This window comes from Blastomyces dermatitidis (genome assembly GCF_000003525.1).
Source record: "Blastomyces dermatitidis ER-3 genomic scaffold supercont1.6, whole genome shotgun sequence".
Taxonomy (NCBI): domain Eukaryota; kingdom Fungi; phylum Ascomycota; class Eurotiomycetes; order Onygenales; family Ajellomycetaceae; genus Blastomyces; species Blastomyces dermatitidis.
In genome coordinates this window covers 394,365-408,034 of record NW_025544779.1, presented here as the reverse complement: position 1 = coordinate 408,034, position 13,670 = coordinate 394,365, and the positions used below count along the sequence as shown (strand labels likewise).

Here is a 13,670-nt window from a genome sequence, read left to right as displayed (position 1 = left end):
TGCGAGCAGGAAAATATTCTGCAGAGCATGAAGAAAGCTACATTATATTATATTAATCAAAGTATTATTAATCCCCCAGATTGATCAGCCTAATTTTGGTAAAAGTGAAAAAGGTTTCTGTTCTAATTCTAATTCTTTCCTCCCCCAAGCTCCTCTAACTAAATAGCTAGCTCAGAGATTACGAAAGTAAGTGATGCCACGAGCAAAACGGGCGAAGAAATCCACTTCCTCCCCCAAACCGCATCTGCAATCTCAGCCCAAAGCAGTGCAGGGGAAGAAAGAAGAAAAGAACCAAGAGACAGAAGAAACGAAATCCCAACAGCACAAAAATATCACACCCCCAACTTCCCCTCCTAGAGACACATCAGAGCCGTTCGAACCCCCATCTCTCCTCGACGAAGAGGAAGTCCCTGGCCAATCTGATATTGACGCCAGCACAAAGCCAACAACAGCAGGAGCAGCAGTACCACCAAGCCGCCGCGGTGGAGGCACAGGCGGCTATAACGCTTTAAAATCCTTCAGGGGCCAGGTATACACCGGCATGGCCGTCGGGGGCTCTCACACCTGGGAATACCAGCCGGGCATCTGGCACGAGACAAAGGAGGAGCCCGATCTGTGGAAGATAGACTACCGGGCAACGAAGCGGCGGTCGGGCCGCCGGCCGGCTCCCCAGGGCAGCGGCGCAGCCGTCGGCACGGAGTATCACTGGTTCATTGTTGCGCACCAGTACGTCAAGAAGACGGATGCGAATACGTATGAGACGCACATGACTGGGTCGAAGTATAAGCTTGCGCATCGGGGTGCGGAGGCGAAGAGTTGGTCCGTCCCTAGTGTGAAGGACCAGCGGGAGAGGGAGGTTGAGTTGCTGGAGGATGCGGGGAGGAGGGTTAGGGGGTTACCGCCTGTGCTTGCGGGGGAGAAGGTGAGGGTTGAGAAGAGGGAGAAGGGGCAGCAGAGGCTTGATGTTTTGTTTGGGGCTGGGAAGGGCGGGGCTGGGGAAAAGAGAGCTGGATTGGAGCAGGGACAGGCATCGGAGGGGTTGAAGAGGAAAAGAGAGGATGATGATGATGCTGACGGAGCGGATGAGGTTGTGGTGAGCGAGGTAAGTGAAGAGGGTTGAGAGGGGAGGATGTATGAACAAAACCTTCAACTGTGAGATTTCAACAAGTAGTTTTCATGTTGGCAATGTATATATGTATATATATTGTGTATATCAGTGGGATTGACACCAGTAATTCATTTCTGGCCGCGGTTTGGGTATAGTGTCGTCGGGCTATCTAACCAGAAAGCATTCATTCGTTGGCACTACTCGTAGAAGAAATATTTGCATGTAGAGAGAAGAAAGAAAGCAACAAAAAAGGCTAGCAACGTTGATTTCCCAGCGCTATCCTACAGTCGAGGCATTCCAAAGCGGAGAACTCATCATAGTAGATTCGTGGGTGTTCATCCTGTCCAATCGCCATACCACGGCCAGGGATACGACGTTTGAAACATTTCACGACAAGCGTGTTATTGAAACGAGATCTCCCCGCGTCCAGAAATTCTAACCAAGGTATTCAATTATCCATTTATACCAATATATAAATATACACATATCCAAAAACATTTACAATCAAAAAATCTAAATATGTACACCCACCCCTCTCGTCTCAAACTCATCAAATCACCTAGGTAGGTATATCTCATCCTCCTAGGGTTATGTATGTTATGTATGTGACCCTCTATTTCTTCTCCATGCAATTGGCATAGTAAGTAACCGTAGCGGGCCAATCCGAGAAAATGCCCTTTACGCCAACCTGCCTCGCCAACGCATCGATCACATCATAAACATCCCCATCCCCATCCACGGCGCCGGCCACTGACTGGTAATAATACTCCTTATTGGCCGCAACATCCCTCAGCGGACCCGATCTCTCCAACGACCAGGTAACTATATCAAGACCGGCCTTCTTCGCCGCCTTGGCATATCCCGATGCCACAATGCGGGGTTTCTTGCTGTTGCCCTTGTCATCCTCCAGCTCCAAAAGAGCAAAGATAGGCGGTGCCATAATCTTAACACCGCGTTTCGCCAGATCCTTCATGCCCTTTACAGCCGCCTCGTATCCGCTGGGGGTATCGACGCGCTGGTCCAGATAGACGGCCTGGCGCGCGAAGGCGGGCTCATTGTCGATCCAGTAGAAGATGTCATCAGGTAGGAAGGACTGGAGGAAGACGCGGGACGGCTTGATGTGGGCGGCACGGAACTCGTCGACGAGTTGCTGGGCGTACATCTCCTGGGTGTAGTTCTTGCCATCTGGGCCTTGGAAGGGCATGGGGACCTGGGGCGTCTTGAGTTCTGAGGTGAACTTGAGGCCGAGGGAGTCGACCAGGGAGATGAATTCGGCATGAGAGCTTAGCTGGGGACAGCCGTCGGTGTATACATTTGTGCGCCAGTCCTTAATACCGCCTTGGTATTGCTCAGGAGTGGTGGCGGTGTTGTCTGAAGAGTCCATCTTGCCACAGAGAGACTTGAACTCTGCGAGGGTGATGTCGCTGGTGCAGCATTTGGCGGATGCTTCCTCTCTGCCGTCTGCGGAGGCCGGAGTGAAGGGCTTTGTGCACTTGGCGGCGAGTTCAGGAATGGTGAGGATGTTTGTGGTAGTGTGTAGGTCGCACTGGGAGTGGCGGCAGACGAGTTGGAGGTCCTTGGTGAAGGCCACATCGCACTCGATGACGCCGGCACCCTCGCGCGCAGCGGCCAGCCAGGACTCCTTGGTGTGTTCCGGGAACTGAAGTGGGGCGCCGCGATGGCTGATGGAGAAGTCTGAAGGGGTGTTTCGGCGCTCCTTGCAGTTGTCAAGCTTCTTCTTCAGATCGCCCTCGTCCATCTGGTCGACGAGGTAGAAGGGGCGGGGACCAAGCTGGATGTTGGAATAGGGCCGGCCTGATTTACCAGCGTGAGGAGGAGGCTCTGGATTACCAGCGTGGGGAGGAGGCGCGGCGGCAACCAGGCCAGAGGCCAGTGCGCCCACCAAAAGAGTGACGGAGGTGAGAAGCATAGTGAACGACACTTCAGACCACAGCTAGGAAGAATGACCGGATGGAGCAGGGAATTATTATTTTAAGGTCCTTTTCACCGTGTAGACTCCATTTTCGTAACAATTGGGCGGGCATCATGCGTGATTTAATACATTTCCCTCAATGCGCGTAGCGACGCCTGGCCAAGGGCATCAGATCAGGGCAGCTTTGTCTGGGGCATCGCGTGGGAGAAGGGGAGTTTGTTAGTGATCGACATGTTGTTCTGCGCGGTGGTTCTCTTTGCACTATGCCATGGGCCAGGCACTAACAGGCAGGTTCTATAGCACTCCGCACAGCGTGTACAGACCTCCGGCGCCGAGCGTTGGTGTTGCATCCCGATATTATGGATCTGCAGTCACCACATGCGGAGAGGAACCTCCATGATTGGAAGAACGCTCGCCAGAACCTACCCTCGCGGTAGTCTGGCCACCAAAACGCGGGAAAAAAATTGAACAAAGCAAGGAGTAGTTACGCTGGAAAGTCAATCACTAGCCATGTCGCATTGCAGTACGGAGTATACATATACGCAGCGTATATTATTGTTCTTCAACCAGCGAAACTGATCGTACTAAGTTGGACATGGACTGCAACGGTTAGGCCGAATTTGAGCCCTGGGAGTGTCAGTCAGTCGGGGCGGGGTGAAGCTATACAGGTCACGTGGAATATGCACGCCAGGAAACAGGCTGATAAAACAATCAAACTCGGCATAACCTACAATTGGATGACCTTCTGATATTATTCCCTTCACGCTGTTTCGCAGGATTCCAATCCTTTGGAATATTCCAGTTACATATCGACTTATTTCTACGGAGTAGATACATATGTACAAAACTATTATCTCTTCTCCGTCACCACACACAAGGCGCAGCAAAACGATGAAAAGAAAGAATACCTGGGAGGATATTGAATCCCAGAAGGGAGCCAAAGAATATGCCTGTCAAAACCCCGAAGGATGTTGAGTGGCAGGGCTCGCCACGATGTGCAATGTAGGAGCCCCTCCACGGCAGACCGCCTTCTTGATCGCGGATGCCCAAACAAGGTAAGTATGAAGAAGAGAAGAGAAAAAAAATTCAAAGGGAGGACGGGGACAGATGGTATTTATAGGCGGCAAGACGGCGCTGGAACGGCGCTAGTCTAAGCGAGATGGCGACATGGACGTTGATTGGTTGAGCCTGTTACATAAACATCTGGAGGCGGAGTAATGTTAATCCTTTCAGTCCGGAGCTTCTATTTCTCCTTTTTGGGCAGTGAGTGGCACGTGACTGGGAGTTCGGGGAGAATTTTGAGTGCGGGAAAGGGAAAAGGAAACGGAGACACCGCACCACCACGTTATCAACAGCAAAGCTATCAAGTGCGGGATACATACGAGAGAGAGAGAGAGAAAAAGGGAATTTCCATGGTCTACCCTCCCTACTGCACCAATTGCTGAGTGTTGCATCCGCGCAGCCATGAGGACCAATCCCTGGAAGCTCGTGAGGGCTGGAAGGAGGCCGGCGGTCAGTAGGAGTCTACATTATGCCCTTGTCTATTCTGATTATTCACTTCTAATCCCTCCTACAGAAAGTCCTTCAGTCGTGGAACAAAGTCAATCTCTACAACCTCAAACACGCCAGCATTCCCCATACCTCCAACAAAACCTTCTTCCAGCAGAAATGGATCGCCAAATCCCTAGCCCGCACCTACCACGGCGAGCAGGTTCGCGAATCGCAGTGGGAGAAAATGTTCTCCCGTCGTCTGCGCTCTGTCGTACCCATGGACGCCAATTACCTGGCCCGAAATGATGGTTCCTTCGAGTCCGCAGGTCGAGGCTCTGGTGTGGAAGGTGTTGGTCCGCGCAAGGCCCCGCTCACGCCTCATATGCAAATGACGTTTGCGCCGCTGGAGCGGAGGCTGGATGTCGCTATCTTCCGGGCCATGTTTGCTAGCAGCACGAGACAGGCGAGGCAGTTTGTTGTACATGGTTTCGTCACTGTCAATGGGACTAAGGTTAGACAACTCCACAAGTATGCTCAAAAAATGATATATTACATTGTAGTAGCAAGACGCTCATGAGAACCTAATATATATATATATATGTATGTATATATATAGATGAGACATCCAGGATACCTTTTGAATCCTGGCGACCTCTTCCAAGTCGACCCCGAGCGAGTAATGTTTGCGACTGGTGCACCCAAGGACCCTCAACAGCGCCGCAGAGGTCGTAAACGGCGCAGTCGGACACCGACAGAGGCTGCCTCGGAGGAAGTTACCAAAGCAGACGAAGAATCTGCAGAGGCCAGTGCAACTGAAGAAACGACTGCTGCATCCACTGGGGGAGCCGGGGAATCTACAGGAAACGCAGAAAACACAGGGCAATCCAGTGAAAATGCAGAATCAAAAGAGCTATCCCCCGAAGAGGCACGGAATGCTTTAACCCGTCTCCTCTCCCAGGCTAAGGAGATAATGAACAACAAGGACGTCTCCGCCCCTGCTCAGAGACTTAATCTCAACAATTTCCGCAAGGGGGTCCGACAAGCCCTCTCTAGCGCCTTCTCCAGCACCAACATCGTCGAAGACCTCGAAGCCCAATTCCTCCAACTAAAAGCCCTGGCCGAGAAATCCCCCTCCGACTCAAAATCCACAACCGAATCTTCCACTTCCACCTCCACCTCCTCCACCTCCACCTCCTCCGCCAAGCTCCCCGAATCCATTCTCCCCACGTCCACCTCTTCAGACACATCCTCAACAAAACCCACCTCCTCGCCCAGCACCCCTCAAGACCCTGTCCTCGCGGCTGCCCTCAAGCAAGCAATCGAAAACCCCACCGCCCCGCTCGATGAAACAACGCTTCCACAGATCTCGGAAGAAGACCTCGCCGTCCTCCGCCAGGCGCTGTACCAGATGCACGAGAACCCGCTTGACAGTCTGAAGCCATATGCCACCCCCTGGCGGCCGCGCGACTACATGAGCGCGTTCGCGTTCATCCCGCGGTATCTGGAGGTGAATCAGAATATCTGTGCGGCGGTGTATCTGCGGCATCCGGTTGCGAAGCCGGGGAGGTCAGAGGTGCCGTCGCCGTATCCGGATTCGATTAACGGGGCGGCGTTTGTGTGGTATTTGAGGAGGAGGTAGATCTAGTTGTGGCTTGGTTTTTGTTGGGTGTCATTCTGTTTGTTGTATTGGTATGGACTTTTTCTTGTAGTGGCGGTAGAGAAAAGGAGTAGGGGTTTTTTTTTCTTTTTCTTTTTCTTTTCTTTTCATTTATTTATTTACGTGCGTGTTTAATTGTGATATATATAACACAGTGTATAGTAGAATACTTTTTTATATCTTGGTGAGCTCTATTGTTTGTTTATCCTATTGTGACACATTTTGTGTCCACCCTGACGGGGTGGAGATAGCGTAGTGGTAGAAGCGCTATCCATGGAAGGCCCATGGTAAGTAGAAACTGGCTATGAGAAGATGAACCCTTCTGAGAGACACCAGGGTTGCAGATTCAAATTCTGTCTTCATCATCACAAGATATATATATATATATATATATTCAATAGACAGTTCTAGTATATAAGGATTTGTCTTTATATTCACTCTGATTTTGTCATTGGTTCTACAGCATAGAGTAGATAGAGCCTTCAGGACCGGGTTCTTACATCAGACAGCTGGCTTCCATCCTTTTTTTATATAAATTATTATTCCAAGTCTTGTTGTTCAATGGGATGTCCCGTATTGCTAAAACCAATAATACGCAAATTACCACACATTTCCTGCGGCACTAGTCACAGAACGCGGGTAATGCGCCATACATTGATACGGCGCTGGGGTTGCAAACAGCTTAATCGGGCCTAGCGGCATCTCTTCCCCCGCGCAGTTTGATTTTTCAAACCTTCTAAAAGTCCGCTTGTTTTGATTGTTGCTTTTTTTTTTTTATTATTTCTTTTTCGTGTTTATTTTTACATGTTTTAAATATATATTTTTTTGAAGCCCGATTCTTATGATTATTAGATCGTTCGAGTCATTTTATTGGTCTTTTGCGGTTCTTCTGTTTTAGCCCCCTGTTCTATCTAGCCACTATTGTTGAGAAGAAGAAATTTTTCGTTTGCTTGTTTTATTTTACAGCGTAAACTCCATTATTCTTCTTCTACCTTAGTTTTCTCCTTATTTTTATTTTTATTTTTATTTTTATTTTATGTTTATTTGTTTTTGATAGTTGAATTTTTCAAAACAAAAAAGCAAGTGCAAAAAAAAAAAAAAAAAATTCAAAAAATCAAAAAATCAAAAAGGGAAAAGAGGGAAAAACTCGAAATTAGCCAGAACGGGAAAAGCCGACGACATCCTGAGGACGGGACGAAATCCCTCCCATATCAGAACAATCCATTCTCACCACCACGGGCAGCGACCAACCCTATCGTGCAGGGCGATCGCAGGTGAGAGAAGAAAGGAGCAGCTAAAGAAGAGGGGGAAAACAGGAGATCAATATCTGGCTTCTCGTCGGCCGGGTACATATGCTTTCAGACACCGCGGGGAGCACGACAATTACTATTTACTAAATACTTTTTTTTCTTTCTTTTTCTTTATGATTTTTCTTTATTTTGTTTTACTTTTTTAACATAAAATATCCCCATATGACAAAGCAAAGCAGGGAGCAAAATAAAATCAAAGGGAGTCAGACGCGCAATTTCCGGACAAATGTTTAACTGGCATACAAGCGTCGAACATCCGCCTCCTCAAGGGAATCCTGTATCTGCTCGACAACAGCATCAACTCCCGCACCAACAGCACCAACAGCACCAACAGCATCAACAGCATCAACAGCATCAACAGCACCAACAGCATCAACAGCATCAACAGCATCAACAGCACCAACATCAACCGCACCAACATCAACAACACCCGCACCAACAACACCCCCATCAGCATCAGCGTCAACACCAGCAGCACCAGCAACAACAACAACAGCAGCAGCAGCAGCAGCATCAGCAGCAACAACAGCAGAACCATCACGGTCCTTCTCTACAATGGCTCCCCGCTGCCCCGCCGCTCCCTAGACCGCTCCCCAACACCCTTCCGCCCCTTTCTGCTGCCCTATGCCCCCCCAATAACTTCGGGTCCACCACCCAAAATGACCCAGCCGTCCTACACACCCCCGCATCCACTGACCACTCGCTATCAGAAAGCTCCAGCATTCGTGAGAACGCCGTTGTCGAAAACGCAGTCGATCTAGATCCCGAACCCACATATGACCACCCTGCTCCAGGCCCTGAGCCCAGCTCCGATGATGTTGAAATAGACGGAGGAGGAGGGTCCACACCGCGGCAAGCAAGTCGCGTAGGCCCCGGCCGAGGCGTTGATATAACACTGTTGGAAAACGAGACGCCACGCAAGCACGGCAAGCGGCTAACGACGCGCGAGGAGACCGCGCTCTTTGAGATTTGCAACCGGCACGCGGCCACCTTTGGCGAGCGCAACCGCCTGTGCGAATGGTGGGTGAACGTGACGCAGGAGTTTACCGCGTCGGAGGGACATCCGTATTCGTGGCATAGCGTACGGCGCAAAGTGGAGCTGGTGACGCAGCAGCGCATTAAATTCCTTGCCGGCATGGATGGGAAGAGGAGGGATGATCAGGCCGATGCGGCATGGAGCGCTGCTGTCGATTCCTGGATTCCGGCCTGGAAACGGTTTCAGGAACAGGAAACTGAGCGCATCAATGCTAAGCAGGGCAAAAGGGGCCGGAAGAGGAAAGCGGTGGTTGACGCTGAAGGGGTGGGGCTGGGATTTCAGCATATGTTGCCGCCTGGGTTCGACACGATGTTCCCACCGTCATCCAAGCCGGCCAAGGTGACTCGGATGGACCCTCCGGCCTCTATACCTGCCACTACTGCACCAAGCTCAACCACAGCAGAATCTGTTCAGGCCGCCCCGCCTTCTAAACAGCAGAAGCAGCAGCAGAAGCAACAAAAACAGCAACAGAAGCAGCAGCAGAAGCAGCAACAGAAACAGCAGCACGTTCCCACATCAATACCCGTCCAGCCAACCTCGCAACAGACAGCCGTATCCAACACAGCAGCAATCCTAGCCGCCGCCGCATCCTCATCCGCCTCGTCAACAGCAGCAGTAGCCGCAACAGAACCCAACGTCGGCGCCGCCATCCTAGAAACATTATCAAAGCTCAACAAGAACCTCGAAGCCGTCTCATCCCGCACCCACCAATCCAACGCCATGTCCCTCGCCGCAGCAGCCGCTGCTGGTGCCCATCCACACTCCCACCCTCACCCTCACCCTCACCCTCACCAGCATCAACACCAACACCAACAACAAAAATCTTCCCCGAACCCCACGATCGCCAGCCACGGCCGTACGGCGGCAGGAGCAGGCGGGGCCACAGCAGCAGCAGTAGGAACAGGACCAACGCCCGTTCAAAACTCGATATCAGCGTCAACGCTGCACCAGCTAAAGTCTGAGCTGCGCGCGGAGCTGCGGCAGGAGATCCAGAAGGATCGCGCGCAGCTGGAGGAGAAGTTGGATTCGGTGCAGAGGACGCAGGAGATGATTTTGGAGTTGTTGCGGCAGGAGCCGCAGTAGGTTTTTTGTTTAGCTTTTTCGTTCTTTCTGCCTTTTTTTTCCCCCCCTCCCCTTGTAGCGAGGGAGGGGAGATATGTTCTAGCCCTTCTTTAGCTTGGGGAGAAAGAGGTGGACGGTGGACGGGGTTGATGAGATATTAGGGATTGGTATGGTCTGGAGAGGGGATGGGATGGGGGAGCGTACAAGGACTGAGGGAGGGATATATATGCAGTTGTTGGGGCATTTATGAATGTTACGACCTTTTTTCTTTTCCTCTCTATCTTTGTTCCTCTTTTTATGCAGCCACACCCACATTGGTTTATTGTCTATGTTCTGTTTTGTCTTTGCTTCTGGTTCTGGTTCTACGGTAGTATTGCGATTTTCTCTTCTCCTTCGTGTCAGTTTGGTTTCCTTTTTCAGTATCTCTTTTTGCCTTTCCCCTTTTGTGCCAGGACCACCTGCAAACTGCAAACTGCAAACTCCTCCGCTGTCCCCCCCTAATCCCCTAGTCCCCTTTCTTATCCTCCCCGTTCCTTTCCCCCTGTTCTACTACAGTTACAGTTAAACCGGCCAGCTGGAGACTGAGCCCTCACGCTTGCCTCTAACTCGCTATTTGCGCGCAATGCTCTTTTCATCTATCTTTTTGCCCCCCTATCTACCTGATGACGACAAATGGGACATGTATATGTAAATAATATACTACAACGCGCATGTATATACTATATATCAAGTTTCTCTTGATGATGACGACGACGATGATGATGATGATCTATCTAGCTGGGCGTATATCATTTACTTTTATTGTTGTTGTTGTTGTTATTTATTATTGTTGCTTATTCTTCTCTTAGGCGCACGAGATGATGACCCGCCCCCCCTCCCTCCTTGTAAGAAAAGCAAATATCTTGAGTGGTTTGTGAATTTGTTCATGAACGGGATATATATATATATATATATATATATATCAGAAACAGATGTCAATGTGCTCCCCTCCGCTATTCTCGCGTCTCGCTAGCAACAACTTCCTACGTCTTGAAATACTCCTTGCCTCTTAGATGATTCATTGGGATGAAGAGTTATACCATAATACAGTGCATTTTACGTACCTTGAGAAAAAAAGCACACGGATTCGGGAAACTGTGGTTTGCAAAGAAACAGCTATAGATAGATAGGTAGATAGATAGGTAGATAGGTAGGTAGGTGATAGATTGGAGGGAGGAGGCGCAGGGCACAGCTCACTCAATTTTCATATTACTCCACTACTCACGGGAAGGGGGCCGGGGGGGGGGGGAGGAATATGAATAGAAAGTACAGATTTTTGCAAACGTAAGACAGAAAAGCAACAAAAAGGAGCGGAAATTTTTAGGGACAGGACAAAGGTGGAGAAAAATCCATTTTTTTGTTTCTTGGTGGGCACGGTAGGTAGGTAGGTAGGTGAGCTAGAATACAGAGCATTAAGATACGTGAAGGGGGGGGGGAGGGGAAACAAAATAAAGCCAGAAAAACAAAGAGGTAATAACAAAACAGGGGACTGACGAAAGCTCAAGTAATAAAAAAGACATATGGGAAAAGGTTAAAATTGTCCAAGCTGGTTTTGCTTGTTATAGCCCACCAATCCATCCATCACTCGCTAGCGTTTTTATCGTTTTAAAAAGTCTACTTACAGAGAGAGCACACCCACCAAAAGAAATTGAGAGGGAAACGGCAAAAAGGGAAACTAAGATAACAAGGTGGGGAGGGGTTATGTGTTGCAGGTTTTAGTTGTGGTTGATAGCATCGTGGGGTAGTAGAAGTGTTTTAATAATAGAAAGTCTCATCAATAGTTCGTCCGCGTGTCCATTGCGGTTCACTGCCGCGAACATACGTATCCTCAAACAAAATGCGCGGCGTAGCATCCGGCTCGGCCATCAACTCCGCCTCAGCAACCTCATCATCAACATATTTCCTAGCATCCTTATCGATGGCCTTCAGCTCCTCCTCGCTCGTGACGCCCCAATCGAGCAGCTTCTGCTTGAGGCCTGCAATGGGATCGTTGGTGCTGCGCATCCGCTGGATCTCCTCACGGGTGCGGTATGTGGTTCCTGGATCAGACATGGAGTGTCCGCCATATCGGTAGGTGACGTATTCGAAGACGAGAGGCCCCTTGCCTGACGTTGTGTACTCACGGCCATATTGGACGGCAGCCTTGATGGCAAGGACGTCCATTCCGTTGATTTTCAGGCCGGGGATGTACTGTCCGCGCTTGTAGTAATCGGTAAGGGCGGAGGAGCGGTTAGCGGAGGTACCCATGCCGTATTTGTTGTCTAGAATACGTGCAGTAGGTTAGCGTAGTTTTTTTTTTTTTTAATTTTTTAATTTTCCCAGTATATATATACGCGTATTGCATAAAGGAGAGACACTCACTTTCACAGCCAAAAATGCAAGGTAGATTCCATAGCTTAGCCATGTTGAAGGCCTCAAATACTTGGCCTTGGTTGGATGCTCCATCGCCATATAGGGTGATGGTGGTGTTTTTTTCCCCATTGTACTGTTGGGCAAAAGCCAGGCCAGCACCAACGGGAACCTGAGCTCCTACAATGCCGTTGCCACCATAGAAATTTTTGGCGAACATATGCATAGAGCCACCTTTCCCGTATGCAATGCCCTCTCGACGCCCAAGAAGCTCACCAATAATCGACTTTACAGTTCCACCACGCAGCAATGCAAAGCCGTGGCATCGATAGGCAGTGATTAATTTATCGTCCTTGGTAATAGCATGTTCAATACCGACCGCAACTGCTTCTTGTCCCGTCGATAAATGGCAGAATCCTCGAATTTTCTTTTCTTTGTAGAGCCGATCCGAAGCCATCTCCATTCGTCTGCGTCAAATGTTAGACAAAGGGAGGATGTATAAAAGTGCCAGATCGCGCAATAGCGCAATATAGTGATAAATTACCTTATGGAAACCATATCATGGTACATCTGTTTCAACTCCCTCTTGGTAGTCTGGAGGGTGTACGGGGGAGGGTCGAGCTCATATGTTTCGAAGCTCTCGTCCGAGAGCTTGACTGTGAACGGTTTATCCTCTTCCTGGTGCAATTCAATGTAGAGTTAGATGACAGCGTAACTACAGATTGAGAGATTGGGAGACGGGGTGCAAGTGGAAATTATTGAGCACTTACAGCTGGGACAGCTTCAGCATGCGCGGAAGCAGCATCGGTGGTGACGGTTCGCCTTACTACTGGGACAAAGGTCTTGCGGCCCAGAGGGGCAACCTGCCGGGCACGGATCACTCTGGAAAACATTGTGAGGTGAGACGAAGCTCAATGCGCAAGGAACGGGGGGAGGCGGCGGAAGAGGAGGAGGAGGATTGTGGTTGTTGTTGATGTTTTCTCAGCAAGGATGCGGCAGTAGTTTGCTCACCAGAGAACGTTGGGGAAGCCAACAGGGAAGCGCGCTAGAGCTGTTTGGGGCAAGCGGCTGATTATGTCACCGGGCGGCTCCAACTGACTGCCAGCTTCAACCTCAACTTCCACTTCCAACTTCTAAACTTCAACTTCAACTTCTGCTACAATGTCAAGCGTTCGGGGGAGACGAGGAGGAGTCTGTGCATCATGGTGCCGCAATTCGTTTCACACTGAGTCCATATTCTGTTCGCCTGGATATATCACCTGATCACCATCAACCAAATCTGACGTCCGCACTTTCTATGCTTCAACACCTAGAATATGCCGCGGATATGCCACGGATACCAGCAGTGCCAGATAAGCCACAAGCTGCTGCAGAGCCAGCTTGTTTGGAGCTTTACCTATCAAGAATGGGATATATCTTGCATATCCACATCAACGAGACCAGCCACTTCCTCAACCTACGGTTTTAGCTTACTAAAGTAAATGCTTCAAGGAAAAATGGGCGTTTGGAGGTACCGCTTGCCTCCGCCTGGCTGGTGAAAGTGACCGAGATGTTCTTGATTTAAACGGTGGCTAGACAATGAAAATGAAAGATTCCCTCCTGTCTACAGACACCAAGAATCAATGGCCAAACGCGACGACAGCACCTTGGTTATATTTCTTGGCATTTACAACATAAGCTCAACC

General features: G+C 49.7%; 5 protein-coding genes across 5 annotated transcripts; 3 read left to right on the top strand and 2 right to left on the bottom strand.

Annotated features, from left to right (window-relative positions):
- The first annotated feature begins 32 nt into the window (after positions 1-32).
- On the top strand, positions 33-1,626 carry BDCG_05769 (uncharacterized protein). The gene has a single exon (XM_045421463.1). The coding sequence runs from the start codon at positions 194-196 to the stop codon at positions 1,118-1,120; it is 927 nt and encodes a 308-aa protein (XP_045277344.1). The 5' UTR covers positions 33-193; the 3' UTR covers positions 1,121-1,626.
- On the bottom strand, positions 1,198-3,750 carry BDCG_05768 (glycerophosphoryl diester phosphodiesterase). The gene has a single exon (XM_045421462.1). It carries the CDS (start codon positions 3,036-3,038, stop codon positions 1,722-1,724), a length of 1,317 nt encoding a protein of 438 aa, XP_045277343.1. The 5' UTR covers positions 3,039-3,750; the 3' UTR covers positions 1,198-1,721.
- A 315-nt stretch (positions 3,751-4,065) lies between these two features.
- Positions 4,066-6,604, top strand: BDCG_05767 (30S ribosomal subunit S4). The gene is made up of 3 exons (XM_045421461.1): positions 4,066-4,553; positions 4,618-5,043; positions 5,149-6,604. The coding sequence occupies exons 1-3, from the start codon at positions 4,506-4,508 to the stop codon at positions 6,169-6,171; spliced, it is 1,497 nt and encodes a 498-aa protein (XP_045277342.1). The 5' UTR covers positions 4,066-4,505; the 3' UTR covers positions 6,172-6,604.
- A 384-nt stretch (positions 6,605-6,988) lies between these two features.
- On the top strand, positions 6,989-11,046 carry BDCG_05766 (uncharacterized protein). The gene has a single exon (XM_045421460.1). The coding sequence runs from the start codon at positions 7,726-7,728 to the stop codon at positions 9,616-9,618; it is 1,893 nt and encodes a 630-aa protein (XP_045277341.1). The 5' UTR covers positions 6,989-7,725; the 3' UTR covers positions 9,619-11,046.
- Positions 10,511-13,397, bottom strand: BDCG_05765 (pyruvate dehydrogenase E1 component subunit alpha). The gene is made up of 5 exons (XM_045421459.1): positions 13,382-13,397; positions 12,756-13,223; positions 12,530-12,663; positions 11,998-12,452; positions 10,511-11,897 (listed from the first exon to the last, which is right to left on the bottom strand). The coding sequence occupies exons 2-5, from the start codon at positions 12,876-12,878 to the stop codon at positions 11,392-11,394; spliced, it is 1,218 nt and encodes a 405-aa protein (XP_045277340.1). The 5' UTR covers positions 12,879-13,223; positions 13,382-13,397; the 3' UTR covers positions 10,511-11,391.
- Positions 13,398-13,670: the final 273 nt, after the last annotated feature.